Source organism: Bombina bombina, chromosome 4 (genome assembly GCF_027579735.1).
Source record: "Bombina bombina isolate aBomBom1 chromosome 4, aBomBom1.pri, whole genome shotgun sequence".
Taxonomy (NCBI): Eukaryota; Metazoa; Chordata; class Amphibia; order Anura; family Bombinatoridae; genus Bombina; species Bombina bombina.
In genome coordinates this window covers 1000788989-1000806859 of record NC_069502.1, presented here as the reverse complement: position 1 = coordinate 1000806859, position 17871 = coordinate 1000788989, and the positions used below count along the sequence as shown (strand labels likewise).

Genomic DNA, 17871 nt, shown 5'->3' with positions numbered 1-17871 from the left:
CATCCAAGCCGGCAAGAAGTCTTCATCCAAGCCGGCAAGAAGTCTTCATCCAAGCCGGCAAGAAGTCTTCATCCAAGCCGGCAAGAAGTCTTCATCCAAGCCGGCAAGAAGTCTTCATCCAAGCGGGCAAGAAGTCTTCATCCAAGCGGGCAAGAAGTCTTCATCCAAGCGGGCAAGAAGTCTTCATCCAAGCGGGCAAGAAGTCTCCATCCAAGCGGGCAAGAAGTCTCCATCCAAGCGGGCAGAAGTCTCCATCCAAGCGGGCAGAAGTCTTCATCCAAACGTGCAGAAGTCTTCATCCAAGTGGGCAGAAGTCTTCATCCAAGCGGGCAGAAGTCTTCATCCAAACGGGCAGAAGTCTTCATCCAAACGGGCAGAAGTCTTCATCCTGACGGCATCTTCTATCTTCATCCATCCGGCGCGGAGCAGGTCCATCTTCAAGACATCCGTCGCAGAGCATCCTCTCCTTACGATGGTTGCTGAAGAATTAAGTTTCCCTTTAAATGATGTCATCCAAGATGGCGTCCCTTACATTCCGATTGGCTGATAGAATTCTATTAGCCAATAGGAATTAAGGGGGAAAAAAAATCCTATTGTTGCAATCAGCCAATAGGATTGAGCTTTCATCCTATTGGCTGATCCAATCAGGCAATAGGATTGAGCTTGCATTCTATTGGCTGATAGGAATAGCCAATAGAATGCAAACTCAATCCTATTGGCTGATGAAGACTTCTGCCAGCTTCGATGAGGACTTCTGCTACCTGGATGAGGATGGATGTCCGGTCTTCAAAAACTGTAAGTGGATCGTCAGGGGTTAGTATTAGGTTTTTTAAGGGTTTATTGGGTGGGTTTTATTTTTAGATTCAGATTTTGGGCAATGTAAAAGAGCTAAATGCCCTTTTAAGGGCAATGCCCATCCAAATGCCCTTTTCAGGGCAATAGTTAGTTTAGGTTTATTTAGATAGGTTTTTATTTGGGGGGGTTGGTTGGGTGGTGGGTTTTACTGTTGGGGGGTTGTTTGTATTTTATTTATTTTTTACAGGTAAAAGAGCCGATTTCTTTGGGGCAATGCCCCGCAAAAGGCCCTTTTAAGGGCCATTGGCAGTTTAGTGTAGGCTAGGGGTTTTTTTTAATTTGGGGGGCTTTTTTATTTTGATAGGGCTATTGGATTAGGAGTAATTCGTTTTTATTTTTGATAATTTATTTTTTTATTTTTTTGTAATTTAGATAATTGTATTTTGTTAATTTAATTTATTTAATTGTATTGTAATGTTAGGTGTTAGTGTAACTCAGGTTAGGATTTATTTTACAGGTAAATTTGTATTTATTTTAACTAGGTAGCTAGTAAATAGTTAATAACTATTTACTAAATAGTCTAGCTAGTTAAAATAAATACAAACTTAGCTGTGAAATAAAAATAAAACCTAAAATAGCTACAATGTAACTATTAGTTATTTTGTAGCTAGCTTAGGGTTTATATAACAGGTAAGTATTTAGTTTTAAAGTGATGGTAAAGTATTGCAAACTTCAACATGCGATAGTATAGATAACAAAAAAAAAAATGCACTTTCATTCACCAAAACGCTGAAAACTGTCAGTATTTGTAAATATTTACTTTTTAGATGCTTCCATTTCAGCTCCGTTCCTCCACCTGTACAATCGCCGCCATAGATTTTAAAAATCACGTGTTTTCAACTTGCAATCAGAATCCTGGCCAGTCGGGGACTGTAAAACACACTAACATGCCCCTCGTTAGCTATGCGCATGCGCTACATGTTAGATCTCAGACTGATCGTCTGAAAACATGTATTAAGCAATTAACGCATGCGCAAAGTGAATAGTTGAACAATATTCCTTATATAATGACGTAGAGAGCGGGTTGTTCCGCTCTCTACTACAACTCATACACAGATCAGGAAGTAATACTGGGGGCGGAGCAAGGAGCGATAACGCTCAGTAAGTAAAATATTATTTAAAAAAAAAACAATTGAATTTTAAATTAAAAAAAAACTAGCGATTTTGGTGATAGAGACTTAAGTAATACGATTTTACCTTCACATTGCCCTCAATTTACCATCACTTTAAATAGGAATTATTTAGTTAATAATAGTAGGTTTTATTTAGATTTTAATTATATTTAATTTAGGGGGTGTTAGGTTTAGGGGTTAATAGGTTTATTATAGCGGCGGAGCGGATTAGGGGTTAATTATATTTAAATAGTGTTTTTGATGTGGGAGTGCGGCGTTCTAGGGGTTAATAGATTTATTATAGTGGCGACTATGTCGGGGAGCGGCGGAATAGGGGTTAATACATTTTTTCAGTGGTGGCGATGTCCGGAGTGGCAGATTAGGGGTTAATCATTTTATTTTAGTGTTCGTGATGCGGGAGGGCCTCGGTTTAGGGTTTAATAGGTAGTTTATGGGTGTTTAGTGCACTTTTTAACACTTTAGCTATGAGTTTTATGGTACAGCTTTGTAGCATAAAACTCATAACTACTGACTTGATGGCGGTACGGATCTTGTCATTTTAGGCTGTACCGCTCTCACTTTTTGGCCTCGCAGCAAAACTTGAAATACCGGTGCTATGGGAATCCCATTGAAAAACAAAATTTATGCTTACCTGATAAATTCCTTTCTCCTGTAGTGTAGTCAGTCCACGGGTCATCCATTACTTATGGGATTATAACTCCTACCTAACAGGAAGTGCAAGAGGATCACCCAAGCAGAGCTGCTATATAGCTCCTCCCCTCTACGTCATATCCAGTCATTCGACCGAAAACCAAACGAGAAAGGAGAAACTATAGGGTGTAGTGGTGACTGGAGTATAATTTAAAATTTAGACCTGCCATAAAAAACAGGGCGGGCCGTGGACTGACTACACTACAGGAGAAAGGAATTTATCAGGTAAGCATAAATTTTGTTTTCTCCTGTTAAGTGTAGTCAGTCCACGGGTCATCCATTACTTATGGGATACCAATACCAAAGCTAAAAGTACACGGATGACGGGAAGGACAGGCAGGATCTTTATACGGAAGGAACCACTGCCTGAAGAACCTTTCTCCCAAAAACAGCCTCCGAAGAAGCAAAAGTGTCAAATTTGTAAAATTTGGAAAAAGTGTGAAGTGAAGACCAAGTCGCAGCCTTGCAAATCTGTTCAACAGAGGCCTCATTTTTAAAGGCCCAAGTGAAAGCCACAGCTCTGGTAGAATGAGCTGTAATTCTTTCAGGAGGCTGCAGTCCAGCAGTCTCATAGGCTAAACGTATTATACTACGAAGCCAGAAGGAGAGAGAGGTAGCCGAAGCCTTTTGACCTCTCCTCTGTCCAGAATAAACGACAAACAGGGAAGAAGTTTGTCGAAAATCTTTAGTTGCCTGCAAATAAAATTTCAGGGCACGGACAACGTCCAGATTGTGCAGAAGTCGTTCCTTCTTTGAGGAAGGATTAGGACACAATGAAGGAACAACAATCTCTTGATTGATATTCCTGTTAGTGACTACCTTAGGTAAGAACCCAGGTTTAGTACGCAGAACTACCTTTTCTGAATGGAAAATCAGATAAGGAGAATCACAATGTAAGGCAGATAACTCAGAGACTCTTCGAGCCGAGTAAATAGCCATTAAAAACAGAACATTCCAAGATAACAATTTGATATCAATGGAATGAAGGGGTTCAAACGGAACACCTTGTAAAACGTTAAGAACTAAGTTTAAGCTCCATGGCGGAGCAACAGTTTTAAATACAGGCATAATCCTGGCCAAAGCCTGACAAAAAGCCTGAACATCTGGAACTTCTGACAGACGTTTGTGTAAAAGGATGGACAAAGCTGAGATCTGTCCCTTTAACGAACTAGCGGATAAACCCTTTTCTAAACCTTCTTGCAGAAAAGACAATATCCTAGGAATCCTAACCTTACTCCATGAGTAACTCTTGGATTCGCACCAATGCAAGTATTTGTGCCATATTTTATGGTAAATTTTCCTGGTAACAGGCTTCCTAGCCTGTATTAAGGTATCAATCACTGACTCCGAGAATCCACGCTTTGATAAAATCAAGCGTTCAATCTCCATGTAGTCAGCCTCAGAGAAATTAGATTTGGATGTTTGAAAGGACCCTGCGCCAGAAGGTCCTGTCTCAGAGGTAGAGACCATGGTGGACAGGACGACATGTCCACTAGGTCTGCATACCAGGTCCTGCGTGGCCACGCAAGCGCTATTAGAATCACCGATGCTCTCTCCTGTTTGATCCTGGCAATCAATCGAGGAAGCATCGGGAAGGGTGGAAACACATAAGCCATGTTGAAGACCCAAGGTGCTGTCAGAGCATCTATCAGAACCGCTCCAGGGTCTCTGGACCTGGATCCGTAACAAGGAAGTTTGGCATTCTGGCGAGACGCCATGAGATCCAGATCTGGTTTGCCCCAACGCCGAAGTATTTGGGCAAAGACCTCCGGATGAAGTTCCCACTCCCCCGGATGAAAAGTCTGGCGACTTAGAAAATCCGCTTCCCAGTTCTCCACGCCTGGGATGTGGATCGCTGATAGGTGGCAAGAGGGAGACTCTGCCCAGTGAATTATCTTTGAGACTTCCATCATCGCTAGGGAACTCCTTGTCCCTCCCTGATGGTTGATGTAAGCCACAGTCGTGATGTTGTCCGACTGAAACCTGATGAACCTCAGAGTTGCTAACTGAGGCCAAGCCAGAAGGGCATTGAAAACTGCTCTTAATTCCAGAATATTTATGGGAAGGAGACTCTCCTCCTGAGTCCATGATCCCTGAGTCTTCAGGGAATTCCAGACAGCGCCCCAACCTATCAGGCTGGCGTCTGTTGTTACAATTGTCCAATCTGGTCTGCTGAAGGGCATCCCCTTGGACAGATGTGGCCGAGAGAGCCACCATAGAAGAGAATTTCTGGTCTCTTGATCCAGATTCAGCATAGGGGACAAATCAGAGTAATCCCCATTCCACTGACTTAGCATACACAATTGCAGTGGTCTGAGATGCAGGCGTGCAAATGGTACTATGTCCATTGCCGCTACCATTAAGCCTATTACCTCCATGCATTGAGCCACAGATGGGTGTGGAATGGAATGAAGGACACGGCAAGCATTTAGAAGTTTTGTTAACCTGTCTTCTGTCAGGTAAATTTTCATTTCTACAGAATCTATAAGAGTCCATAAGAAGGGAACTCTTGTGAGTGGCAAGAGAGAACTCTTTTCTTCGTTCACTTTCCACCCATGTGACCTTAGAAATGCCAGTACAAACTCTGTATGAGACTTGGCAGTTTGGAAACTTGACGCTTGTATCAGAATGTCGTCTAGGTACGGAGCTACCGATATTCCTCGCGGTCTTAGTACCGCCAGAAGAGAACCCAGAACCTTTGTAAAGATTCTTGGAGCAGTAGCTAACCCGAAGGGAAGAGCTACAAACTGGTAATGCCTGTCTAGGAAGGCAAACCTTAGGTACCGGTAATGATCTTTGTGAATCGGTATGTGAAGGTAGGCATCCTTTAAATCCACTGTGGTCATGTACTGACCCTTTTGGATCATGGGTAAGATTGTCCGAATAGTTTCCATTTTGAACGATGGAACTCTTAGGAATTTGTTTAGGATCTTTAAATCCAAGATTGGTCTGAAGGTTCCTTCTTTCTTGGGAACCACAAACAGATTTGAGTAAAACCCTTGTCCGTGCTCCGACCGCGGAACCGGGTGGATCACTCCCATTAGTAAAAGATCTTGAGATATGATCTCTAACGCCCAGGGATCCTGGACATCTCTTGCCCAAGCCTGGGCGAAGAGAGAAAGTCTGCCCCCTACTAGATCCGTTTCCGGATTGGGGGCCCTCACTTCATGCTGTCTTTGGGGCAGCAGCAGGTTTTCTGGCCTGCTTGCCCTTGTTCCAGGTCTGGTTAGGTTTCCAGCCCTGTCTGTAGCGAGCAACAGTTCCTTCCTGTTTTGGAGCGGAGGAAGTAGATGCTGCTCCTGCCTTGAAGTTACGAAAGGCACGAAAATTAGACTGTCTAGCCCTTGGTTTGGCTCTGTCTTGAGGCAGGGCATGGCCCTTACCTCCAGTAATGTCAGCGATAATTTCTTTCAAACCGGGCCCGAATAATGTCTGCCCTTTGAAAGGTATGTTAAGCAATTTAGATTTAGAAGTCACATCAGCTGACCAGGATTTTAGCCACAGCGCTCTGCGCGCCTGAATGGCGAATCCGGAATTCTTAGCCGTAAGCTTAGTTAGATGTACTACGGCATCAGAAATAAATGAATTAGCTAGCTTAAGGGTTTTAAGCTTGTTTATAATCTCATCCAATGGAGCTGTCTCAAGGGTCTCTTCCAGAGACTCAAACCAGAATGCCGCCGCAGCCGTGACAGGCGCAATGCATGCGAGGGGTTGTAATATAAAACCTTGTTGAGTAAACATTTTCTTAAGGTAACCCTCTAACTTTTTATCCATTGGATCTGAAAAGGCACAGCTATCCTCCACCGGGATAGTGGTACGCTTAGCCAGAGTAGAAACTGCTCCCTCCACCTTAGGGACCGTCTGCCATAAGTCCCGTGTGGTGGCGTCTATTGGAAACATTTTTCTAAATATAGGAGGGGGGGAAAAGGGTACACCAGGCCTATCCCACTCCTTGTTAATAATCTCTGTAAGCCTCTTAGGTATAGGAAAGACGTCAGTACACGCCGGTACCGCATAGTATCTATCCAGCCTACATAATTTCTCTGGGATTGCAACCGTGTTACAATCATTCAGAGCCGCTAATACCTCCCCTAATAGTACACGGAGGTTCTCAAGCTTAAATTTAAAATTTGAAATGTCTGAGTCCAGTCTATTTGGATCAGATCCGTCACCAACAGAATGAAGCTCTCCGTCTTCATGCTCTGCCATTTGTGACGCAGTATCAGACATGGCTCTAACATTATCAGCGTACTCTGTTCTCACCCCAGAGTGGTCGCGTTTACCTCTAAGTTCTGGCAATTTAGATAAAACTTCAGTCATAACATTAGCCATGTCTTGTAAAGTGATTTGTAATGGCCGCCCTGATGTACTTGGCGTCACAATATCACGCACCTCCTGAGCGGGAGATGCAGGTACTGACACATGAGGAGAGTTAGTCGGCATAACTTTCCCCTCGTTGTCTGGTGAAATTTTCTTGACATGTACAGATTGGCTTTTATTTAAAGTAGCATCAATGCAATTAGTACACAAATTTCTATTGGGCTCCACATTGGCCTTTGAACATATTGCACAAAGAGATTCCTCTGTGTCAGACATGTTTAAACAAACTAGCAGTTAGACTAGCAAGCTTGGAAAATACTTTTCAAAACAATTTTCAAGCAATATAAAAAACGTTACTGTGCCTTTAAGAAGCACACAAAAAAACTGTCACAGTTGCAATAACAATGAACCGGATTAGTTATAGAAACTAAATTTTTACAGAAAATGCATTAATTTAGCAAAGGAATGCACCCACTAGCAAATGGATGATTAACCCCTTAATACCAAGAAAAAAGGATAACAACTATTATATATACGTTTTTATCACAGTCAAAACACAGTCTCACAGGTCTGCTGTGAGTGATTACCTCCCTCAAAGCTAGTTTTGGAGACCCCTGAGCTCTGCAGAAACGTCCTGGATCATGCAGGGAGAATAAGGAAGACTGTGACTGAATTTTTAATGCGTAGTAAAAGCGCCAACATAGGCCCCTCCCACTCATAATACAACAGTGGGGAAGCTCAGTAAACTGATTTTATTCAAAATAAACGACAGCCAAGTGGAAAATAATGCCCATAAATTTTTCACCAAGTACCTCAGAGAGAAAAACGATTATCTGCCAGTAAACGTTTTAAATATAAATATATGAAATGATAATAAAAGCCTGTTGCTAGTCGCTATCACTGCAGAAAGGCTATAAGTTATATGTATACAGTATTTTCTTAGTGAAGTGCCATTCCCCAGAAATACTTCAGTGCCAACATACATACATAACAGCCTGATACCAGTTGCTACTACTGCATTTAAGGCTGTACTTACATTTTATCGGTATTAGCAGTATTTTCTCAGTCAATTCCATTCCTTAGAAAATAATATACTGCAACATACCTCTTTGCAGGTGAACCCTGCCCGCTGTCCCCTGTTCTGAAGTTACCTCGCTCCTCAGAATGGCCGAGAACAGCAAATGGATCTTAGTTACGTCCGCTAAGATCATACACAAACTCAGGTAGATTCTTCTTCTAATGCTGCCTGAGAAAAAACAACACACTCCGGTGCTGTTTAAAATAACAAACTTTTGATTGAAGAAATAAAAACTAAGTTTTAATAACCACTGTCCTGTCACACATCCTATCTATTAGTTAGGTGCAAGAGAATGACTGGATATGACGTAGAGGGGAGGAGCTATATAGCAGCTCTGCTTGGGTGATCCTCTTGCACTTCCTGTTAGGGAGGAGTTATAATCCCATAAGTAATGGATGACCCGTGGACTGACTACACTTAACAGGAGAAAAGGACTTTTTAAAAAAAAAAAAAAAAAGTGCAGTACTGACGTTGCGTGACGGCCAAAAAAGTGTGCGGTACAGCTATTCTGACAAGACTTGTAATAGCAGCAATAGGGAAAAAGCATTGTTATGAAGCATAACGATGCTTTTTCAGTCATAACGCAAAACTCGTAATCTGGCTGAAAGTTTGTAAGGTTCTGGTCCCAAATCCTAAAGAAGCATGGAGACAACAGGTATGCCCTTTTACATAGTACTTTGTTTAGCCTTTCCCAAAAATTAAAGGTGCATGTAAACAACTATGATGCAGTAATATAACAAGAAAGATCTTAAAGGGACATAAAACCCAATATTTTTTTCTTTAATGACTCAACTAGAGCATACAATTTTAACTACTTTCCAATTTACTTCTATTATCAAATTTGCGTTATTCTCTTGGTATCCTTTGTTGAAGAAGCAGCAATGCACTACTGCATATATATGTGCAATCAGCAGCTAGCTTCCAGAAATGCATTGCTGCACCTGAGCCCAACTAAGCAGACTTAAAAAAAAACAAAAAAAAACATAATTTATGCTTACCTGATAAATTTATTTCTCTTGTGATGTATCGAGTCCACGGATTCATCCTTACTTGTGGGATATTATCCTCCCCTACAGGAAGTGGCAGAGAGAGCACCCACAGCAGAGCTGCCTATATAGCTCCCCCCTTAGCTCCACCCCCCAGTCATTCGACCGAAGGCTAGGAAGAAAAAGGAGAAACTATAGGGTGCAGTGGTGACTGAAAGTTTAAAAATAAAAATATATATGCCTGTCTTAATAAACAGGACGGGCCGTGGACTTGATACATCACAAGAGAAATAAATTTATCAGGTAAGCATAAATTATGTTTTCTCTTGTAAGATAAATCGAGTCCACGGATTCATCCTTACTTGTGGGATACCAATACCAAAGCTTTAGGACACGGATGAAGGGAGGGACAAGACAGGGACCTTAAACGGAAGGCACCACTGCTTGTAGAACCTCTCTCCCAAAAATAGCCTCCGAAGAAGCAAAAGTATCAAATTTGGAAAATTTGGAAAAAGTATGAAACGAAGACCAAGTCGCTGCATTACAAATCTGTTTAACAGAAGCCTCATTTTTAAAAGCCATGTGGAAGCCACAGCTCTAGTAGAATGAGCAGTAATTCTTTCAGGAGACTGTTGGCCAGCAGTCTCATAAGACAAACGGATGATGCTTTTCAGCTAAAAGGAAAGAGGTAGCCGTAGCCTTCTGACCTCTCCGCTTACCAGAATAAACAACAAACAATGAAGATGTTCGACGGAAATCTTTAGTTGCTTGTAAGTAGAACTTTAAAGCACAAACCACATCAAGATTGTGCAACAGATGTTCCTTCTTTGAAGAAAGATTAGGACACAGTGAAGGAACAACAATCTCTTGATTGATATTCTTATAAGAAACAACCTTAGGAACAAACCTACGCAAAACCACCTTACCTGAATGGAAAATAAGATAAGGGGAATCACACTGCAAAGCATATAGCTCAGAAACTCTTCGAGCCGAAGAGATAGCTACTAAAAACAAAACTTTCCAAGACAGAAGCTTAATATCCATGGAATGCATAGGTTCAAACAGAACCCCTTGAAGAACTTTATGAACTAAATTTAGGCTCCATGGCGGAGCAACAGGTTTAAATACAGGCTTGATTCTGAACAAAGCCTGACTAAATGCTCGAACGTCTGGGACATCTGCCAGACGTTTGTGTAGAAGAATAGACAAAGCAGATATTTGTCCTTATAAGGAGCTATCTGATAATCCCTTCTCCAAACCTTCTTGGAGAAAAGACAATATTCTAGGAATCCTAATCTTACTCCACGAGTAACCTTTGGATTCACACCAATAAAGATATTTGCGCCAAATCTTATGATAGATCTTCCTGGTGACAGGCTTTCTAGCCTGAATCAGGGTATCAATGACCGACTCATAGAAACCATGCTTTGATAGAATCAGGCGTTCAATCTCCAAGCAGTCAGACGCAGAGAAATTAGATTTGGATGCGTAAATCGACCTTGGATTAGAAGGTCCTGCCTCATTGGCAGAGTCCATGGTAGAACCGAGGACATGTCCACTAGGTCTGCATACCAAGTCCTGCGTGGCCATGCAGGTGCTATCAGAATCACTGAAGCTCTCTCCTGCTTTATTCTGGCAACCAGACGTAGAAGGAGAGGAAATACATAGGCCAGATTGAAGGACCAAGGCACTGCTAAAGCATCAGTACCGCCTTGGGATCCCGGGACCTGGACCCGTAACGAGAAAGTTTGGCATTCTGACGGGACGCCATCAGATCCAATTCTGGTGTGCCCCATAGCTGAATCAGCTGGGCAAATACCTCCGGATGGAGTTCCCACTCCCCCATATGAAAAGTCTAACGACTTAGGAAATTCGCCTCCCAGTTCTCTTCTCCTGGGATGTGGATTGCTGAGAGATGGCAAGAGTGATCCTCTGCCCATCTGATTATTTTGGTTACCTCCATCATCGCTAGAGAACTCCTTGTTCCTCCTTGATGATTGATATAAGCTACAGTCGTGAGCGCTGCGGAATCTGTTGGCGCTCTACAAATACCTGATAATAATAATAATAATGTTGTCCAACTGAAACCTGATGAATTTGGCCACAGCAAGCTGAGGCCACGCCTGAAGCGCATTGAATATCGCTCTCAGTTCTAGAATATTTATCGGGAGAAGAGATTCCTCCCGAGACCATAAGCCCTGTGCTTTCAGTGAGTTCCAGACTGCATCCCAGACTAGCAGGATGGTATCTGTCGTTACAATGAGCCACTCTGGCCTGCGGAAACACATTCCCTGAGACAACCACCAGAGAAGAGAATCTCCTGGTCCAAATGCAATTGAGGAGACAAATCTGCATAATCCCCATTCCACTGTTTGAGTATGCATAGATGTAGAGGTCTGAGGTGTAGGCGGGCAAAAGGAACCATGTCCATTGCTGCTACCATGAGTCAGATTACCTCCATATACTGAGCCACTGATGGCCGAGGAATGGAATGAATAGCTTGGCAAGTGGTTAAGAGCTTTGATTTTCTGACCGCCATCAGAAATATTTTCATTTCTACCGAGTCTATCAGAGTCCCTAGGAAGGAAACTCTTATAAGAGTCCACCCGTGAGATCTCAGAAAAGCCAACACAATGTCAGTGTGAGACTTGGATAGCTGGAAAGTTGACGCCTGAAATAAGATGTCGTCTAGATAAGGCGCCACTGCTATGCCCTGTGGTCGTAGAACCGCCAGAAGGGACCCTAGCACCCTTGTGAAAATTCTGTGAATAGGGATGTGTAGATACGCATCCTTTAAGTCCACGGTGGTCATATATTGACCCTCCTGGATCAGAGGTAGAATAGACCGAATAGTCTCCATCTTGAATGATGGAACTTTGATTAACTTGTTTAGAATTTTGAGATTCAAGATTGATCTTAAAGTTCCCTCTTTTTTGGAAACCACAAACAGGTTTGAGTAAAAACCTAGCCCCTGTTCCTCTTTTGGGACTGGGCGGCTAACCCCCATGGTATGTAGGTCTTCTACACAGCCTAAGAACGCCTCTCTCTTTGTCTGTTTACGGACAATCGAGAAATGTGAAAAGTCCCCCTTGGAAGAAAGCCTTTGAATTCCAAAAATTATCCCTGGGACACAATTTCTAAAACCCAGCGATCGTGAACATCTCTTGCCCAAGCCTGCGCGAAGAGAGAGAGTCTGCCCCCTACTAGACCCGGTCCTGGATCGGGGGCTACCCCTTCATGCTGTCTTAGAGGCAGCTGCAGGCTTCTTGGCCTGTTTACCCTTGTTCCAAGCCTGGTTAGGTCTCCAGACTGACTTGGATTGGGCAAAATTCCCCTCTTGCTTTGCAGCAGAGGAAGCCGAATCGGGACCACTCTTGAAATTCCAAAAGGAACGAAAATTATTTTGTTTGGTCCTCATCTTATTTGCTTTATCCTGAGGGAGGGCATGACCTTTCCCTCCAGTGATGTCTGAAATAATCTCTTTCAGTTCAGGCCCGAATAGGGTCTTTCCTTTGAAAGGGATGTTCAAAAGTTTAGTTTTAGATGACACATCAGCAGACCAGGATTTAAGCCATAACGCCCTGCGTGCTAAAATGGCAAAACCTGAATTCTTTGCCGCTAATTTAGCCAGTTGAAAAGCGGCATCTGTAATAAAAGAATTAGCCAATTTAAGGACCTTAATTCTGTCCAAAATTTCTTCTAATGGAGTCTCCATCTGAAGAGGCTCTTCTAGAGCCTCAAACCAGAAAGCACCTGCAGTAGTTGCAGGAAAAATGCACGCAATAGGTTGAAGAAGAAAACCTTGATGAACAAAAATTTTCTTCAGGAGACCCTCTAATTTTTTATCCACAGGATCTTTGAAAGCACAACTGACTTCAATAGGTATAGTTGTACGCTTAGACAGAGTAGAAATAGCTCCCTCCACCTTAGGAACTGTCTGCCACGAGTCTGCATGGTGTCAGATATGGGAAACATTTTCTTAAAAACAGGAGGGGGGAATGAACGGAATACCTGGTCTATCCCACTCCTTAGCAATAATATTCACAATCCTCTTAGGGACTGGAAAAAACATCAGTGTAAACAGGAACCTCTAAGTATTTATCCATCTTACACAATTTCTCTGGGACCACTATAGGGTCACAATCATCTAAAGCCACTAATACCTCCCTGAGCAATAAGCGGAGGTGTTCAAGCTTAAATTTATAGGCCGTCATATCAGAATCTGTCTGAGGAAGCATCTTTCCTGAATCCGAAAATTCTCCCTCAGATAACAAATCCCTCACCCCTACCTCAGAGCATTGTGAGGGCATATCAGATACGGCTACTAAAGCGTCAGACTGCTCAGCATTTTTCCTTAACCCAGAGCTGTCCCTCTTTCCTTGAAAACCAGGCAGTCAGGATAAAACCTCTGTGAGGGTTGTATTCATAACTGTGGCCATGTCTAGTAAAATAAATTAATTTGACGCACTAGAGGTACTTGGCGTCACTTGAGCGGGCGATACTGGTTGTGACACTTGGGGAGAGCTAGATGCTAAACCCTCATTTACTTCTGACTGAGAATCATCTATTGCTCTATTTTTAAGTGCTAATATATGTTCTTTATAGTTTATAGACATATGAGTACAATTTTTACACATTCTAAGAGGGGGTACCACAATGGCTTCCAAACATATTGAACAAGGATTTTCTTTGGTGTCAGACATGTTAAACAGGCTAGTAATGTAACAAGCAAGCTTAGAAAACACTGTAATCAAAGTAAATAACACTTAGAAATAAAACGGTACTGTGCCTTTAAGAGAAAAAAAAAAGCTGCACAAATTCTGCAAAACAGTGTAAAAAAGCAGTAAACATAACGAAATTTTTACAGTAGTATCATAAAGACTTAGTGACTTTGCACAGCTATGCAAATAAACAATTAACCCCTTAATGGCAAAACCGGATTGAAAAAACATCAAAACCAGTAAAAAAAGACTTTCAGCACTTTGCCACAGCTCTGCTGTGGCGCCTACCTGCCCTTCAGAACAATTTGTGGGGAAAAAAAACTTCTTTTACAGCCCTCAAACACAGCAGGAACCTCTGAAGAAGCAGTTAGATGTCTCTGAGGAAAAGAAACTGCGCAACTGAGGCGTGAAAATAGGCCCCTCCCACCTCAATGTTTTGAGGCCTAACAGACAAACACTAGAGTGTCTCTAAATTAACCATGTGGGTTAGAAAACTCAAAAACAAGCCACAATGACCCCTTTAGTCTCTTCAAAAAAAACATTATAATTGCATCATTCACTGAATAAACAAAAACGTTTTTACCAAGCAGTGTCACCAGTAACTAATGAGCCCTTCATGCAAGCTGAAATTGCTATCCAAGTGTCTGAATACAGCTTACCCTTCCCTCATGGGGATATTGCCAGCCTTTTCTAGAAATAACATATTCTGTCTAGAAAAAAAATAGACTGAACAAACCTCATATGCAGCTTAGCATGCAAACCGTTCCCCCAACTGAAGTTTTCCTCAGCCCTTGTGAGAACAGCAGTGGATCTTAGTTACAAAGTGCTAAGATCATAATCCTCCTTACAGAAATCTTCATCCCTTTTCTGCCAGAGCGTAAATAGTACACACCGGTACCATTTAAAAATATCAAACTTTTGCTTGAGAAAATAAAAACCTAACATTTTTGTCACCACACTCCTCTTTGCCCTTCCTAGCAGTTAAAGCAGGCAGAGAGAATGACTGGGGGGTGGAGCTAAGGGGGAGCTATATAGGCAGCTCTGCTGTGGGTGCTCTCTCTGCCACTTCCTGTAGGGGAGGAGAATATCCCACAAGGATGAATCCGTGGACTCGATACATCTTACAAGAGAAAAAAAATACCAAGAGAATGAAGCAAATTAGATAAAAGCAAATAAATTGAAAAGTTGTTTAAAACTGCATGATATGTCTGAATCATGATAGAAAAATTTTCCGCTTATGTCCCAGTGAATTGGTCAATAATTGAAGGAATTAATGAGTTTGAGAGTTATTTCTGTAGTCAGTTTTAATCTTGCAATGCTGGTTGAGAAACTTGCAATCTGGTTACAACTCTATTGTTGTACTGTGGTAAATGATCTAACAACAGCTTTATTTTTTGTTTTACAGAGGACTTATCAAACAATTTTGTAGTCTAAAGTAGCAATAGGAGAAGAAAAAACAGACCCTGATGTGCATATGACAGATTAAATTAGTAGAACATTCTAGAACTAAAACTAAATGAATGAATGTCTAGTGACAAAAATAAATGGCTGTTATCAACTAATGTGCTTATTCTTGCAAACGGGAATGAAAAATGGTGGTTTGCAGACAACAATGTTGTAACTGAGGGAAGGATTTTTTTCATTTACATTTTAGTGATAACATTTTTAAAATAAACATTTCCTATAGCTCTTGGGTTCTATTCAAATATTTCTAATTACAGAATACTATTTTCCAATTAAATATTCACCTTCACATCTGCCCTGGTTTTGTCAGTAACCTCCATGACAAATTCACAACGTTTTCCATTTGGTGGATTCATCAGGTGATTGAGAATGTATAGATCCACAGTGGCGCCAAGATTGTCAATGTTAGAAACAAAAATATATTCCTTCCCCTCTTTTATGAATGTGTCCAGAAGTCCGGAGTTAAAAAAACTGGCATAGATATCACCGTGACCGGGAGGATACCAGGTCTCTGCATTCTCCCCAGAATAGGACACATCCTTGGCGATCGGTAACAAAGACTCCTTATTAATTCGTGGATACCTGCAAGAGGAAATGTATAATAAGTTATGCTGTATAAGATACATGACAAGTTTATTGGTAAGGTCACAAATAAAAACTAAAAATAGATACTCTGCATTAGAAAATACGGAAATTCCAGATACTCAGCCTTTTACTTAAAGAGCACATTTTTAAAACTATATTTGTCATGGAAACAAGTGTTCTGAGACACACACTAGGAGAGGATTCATCTGGAGTATACAGGTGTAAGGTAATTCAATTAGATGATATAAGAAAACGATAGAGTAAAGATCCAAACGTAGTTACTTAAAATTCTTCAATTCTTTATTATCAATGTCTAAAAGCAAACTCAGCAAACTAGTAAAATAACAAGTGATTATGTCCAGACTACATTATCTATTATAGACAAAGTAGTCTGGACATAATCCCTTGTTATTTTACTGGTTTGCTGCTTTTAGACGTTGATAATAAAGAATTGAAGAATTTTAAGTTTGGATCTTTATCATTTTCTTATATTGCCTATGCACCAGTATTCCATTCGGAAGGAGCTTACTATATTCCAGGCAACTGCTTGGAGAACCATATGGTCAGCGGCATCAACCCGATGATGTCACAAAAACAGGCCGAAGACTGGAAGCGGGGTGAGTGAGACGTGAGTAATGCAGTCAAGAGAATAGCGTGACAAGAAGTGATATTGTAAGCTTTATTCCTCTACGGATACCTCTGGTCAATAGCGGAGAGAGTCGAGCTGCAGGGTGATTAATGCTGTAGTGCAAAAGCCACAGCGTTTGCTAAAAGTTAACGTGCCAGTCGGATCTGGAGCCAGCATAGCGACCCAGCTATAACATAGGAGGAAGAGGTAAGCGGATAAGTCCCTATCTTTGACGGATACGAAAGTCCATAAACCTTACTGACATATACCGCTTTTCCACATTGTGCCCTTTCTTCACATTTTGCATATGGATATAACTGTGACAGTCTTCTTCATTCGGGGATATTCACAGATACTGAAGGAATTTTGAACTTTTCTTGTTATTTAAATTCAATAAGTTGACATGGTAGAACAAATTTCACATTTTGCTGTGCATTGGCTATTACAGTAAATAGGTAATAATACATAATTGATATACATTATGTTGATAATACAATGATATTTGATTTAATTAAATGATTTCCCGAGATTGTTTTAGTTAAATGTTAATAATTTTCAAAGGCCATATTCTGTATAGGCTTTACTATTGTTACCTAAAACAGATAGAGTTGGAGGGAATATTAACAAATATGTATTTTTACTTTGGTAAGAATATGAACAAAAACACTATTAATTTTAAAAGGATAAGTTCTTACACTTAGAAAATATGCATAGATTGCTTGCAAATAATATCTTCCTATAGTTGATTCTAGTCTTAAATCTAGGAATTAAGACCTCATCTATGTTGGTTTGTCTTTCAAATTTATTGAAGTAAAATTGTGTTGTAGTTATTTGCTATTGGTCTTGCAAATAGCTTTGCGTACAAAAATAAGGTAAATGGGTGGGAATATGTGTTATTCCTAAAACTTAGATATCTTAAGTATCATATACACTGGTTTAGCAGACGTATGGGAATGAGTTATGTAGTACCTGTTAGATTTAATTGTTTGAATATTAGACTTTGAAACATAGTCATAGGGTATTGGTTAGTCCACAAATAGGTTCACATCATATCTGTGATTAATGCCCTATGGTGTTCTAGTGGCTAGTGTGAAGATCCAGTAGACCTCTCTTCTTAATAGATGTTTTAATCTGTCACCTCCCTGGTTGTTTTCTTCTCCTTGTTCAATGCCTAAAAATGAAAAATTTGACTGTATGGTGTGTGTAAAAATGTTTAGCTAAAGGTGTTCTTGGTATCTCTTCCTCTATGAAGATGAGGTGTTCTCTGATCCTGTCCTTTAAGGGGCGGGTGGTGATACCCACATATTGAAAGTGGCATTGTTTACAAGTTACTAAATAAATCACAAATGTGGATGTGCAGTCGATTCTGCTGTTTATATTATATACCTTTCCTGTGTGTGTTAAAGTAAAT

At 41.0% G+C, this 17871-nt stretch overlaps 1 protein-coding gene across 3 annotated transcripts in view; it reads right to left on the bottom strand.

Annotated features, from left to right (window-relative positions):
* UGP2 (UDP-glucose pyrophosphorylase 2) overlaps window positions 1-17871 on the bottom strand; it is a 481750-nt gene that overhangs the window by 88726 nt on the left and 375153 nt on the right. For all 3 annotated transcript variants that reach the window (XM_053712070.1, XM_053712069.1, XM_053712071.1), the window contains exon 6: window positions 15532-15829. In XM_053712070.1, coding sequence (XP_053568045.1) covers window positions 15532-15829 — 298 coding nt within the window. The remainder of the gene's footprint in view (window positions 1-15531; window positions 15830-17871) is intronic.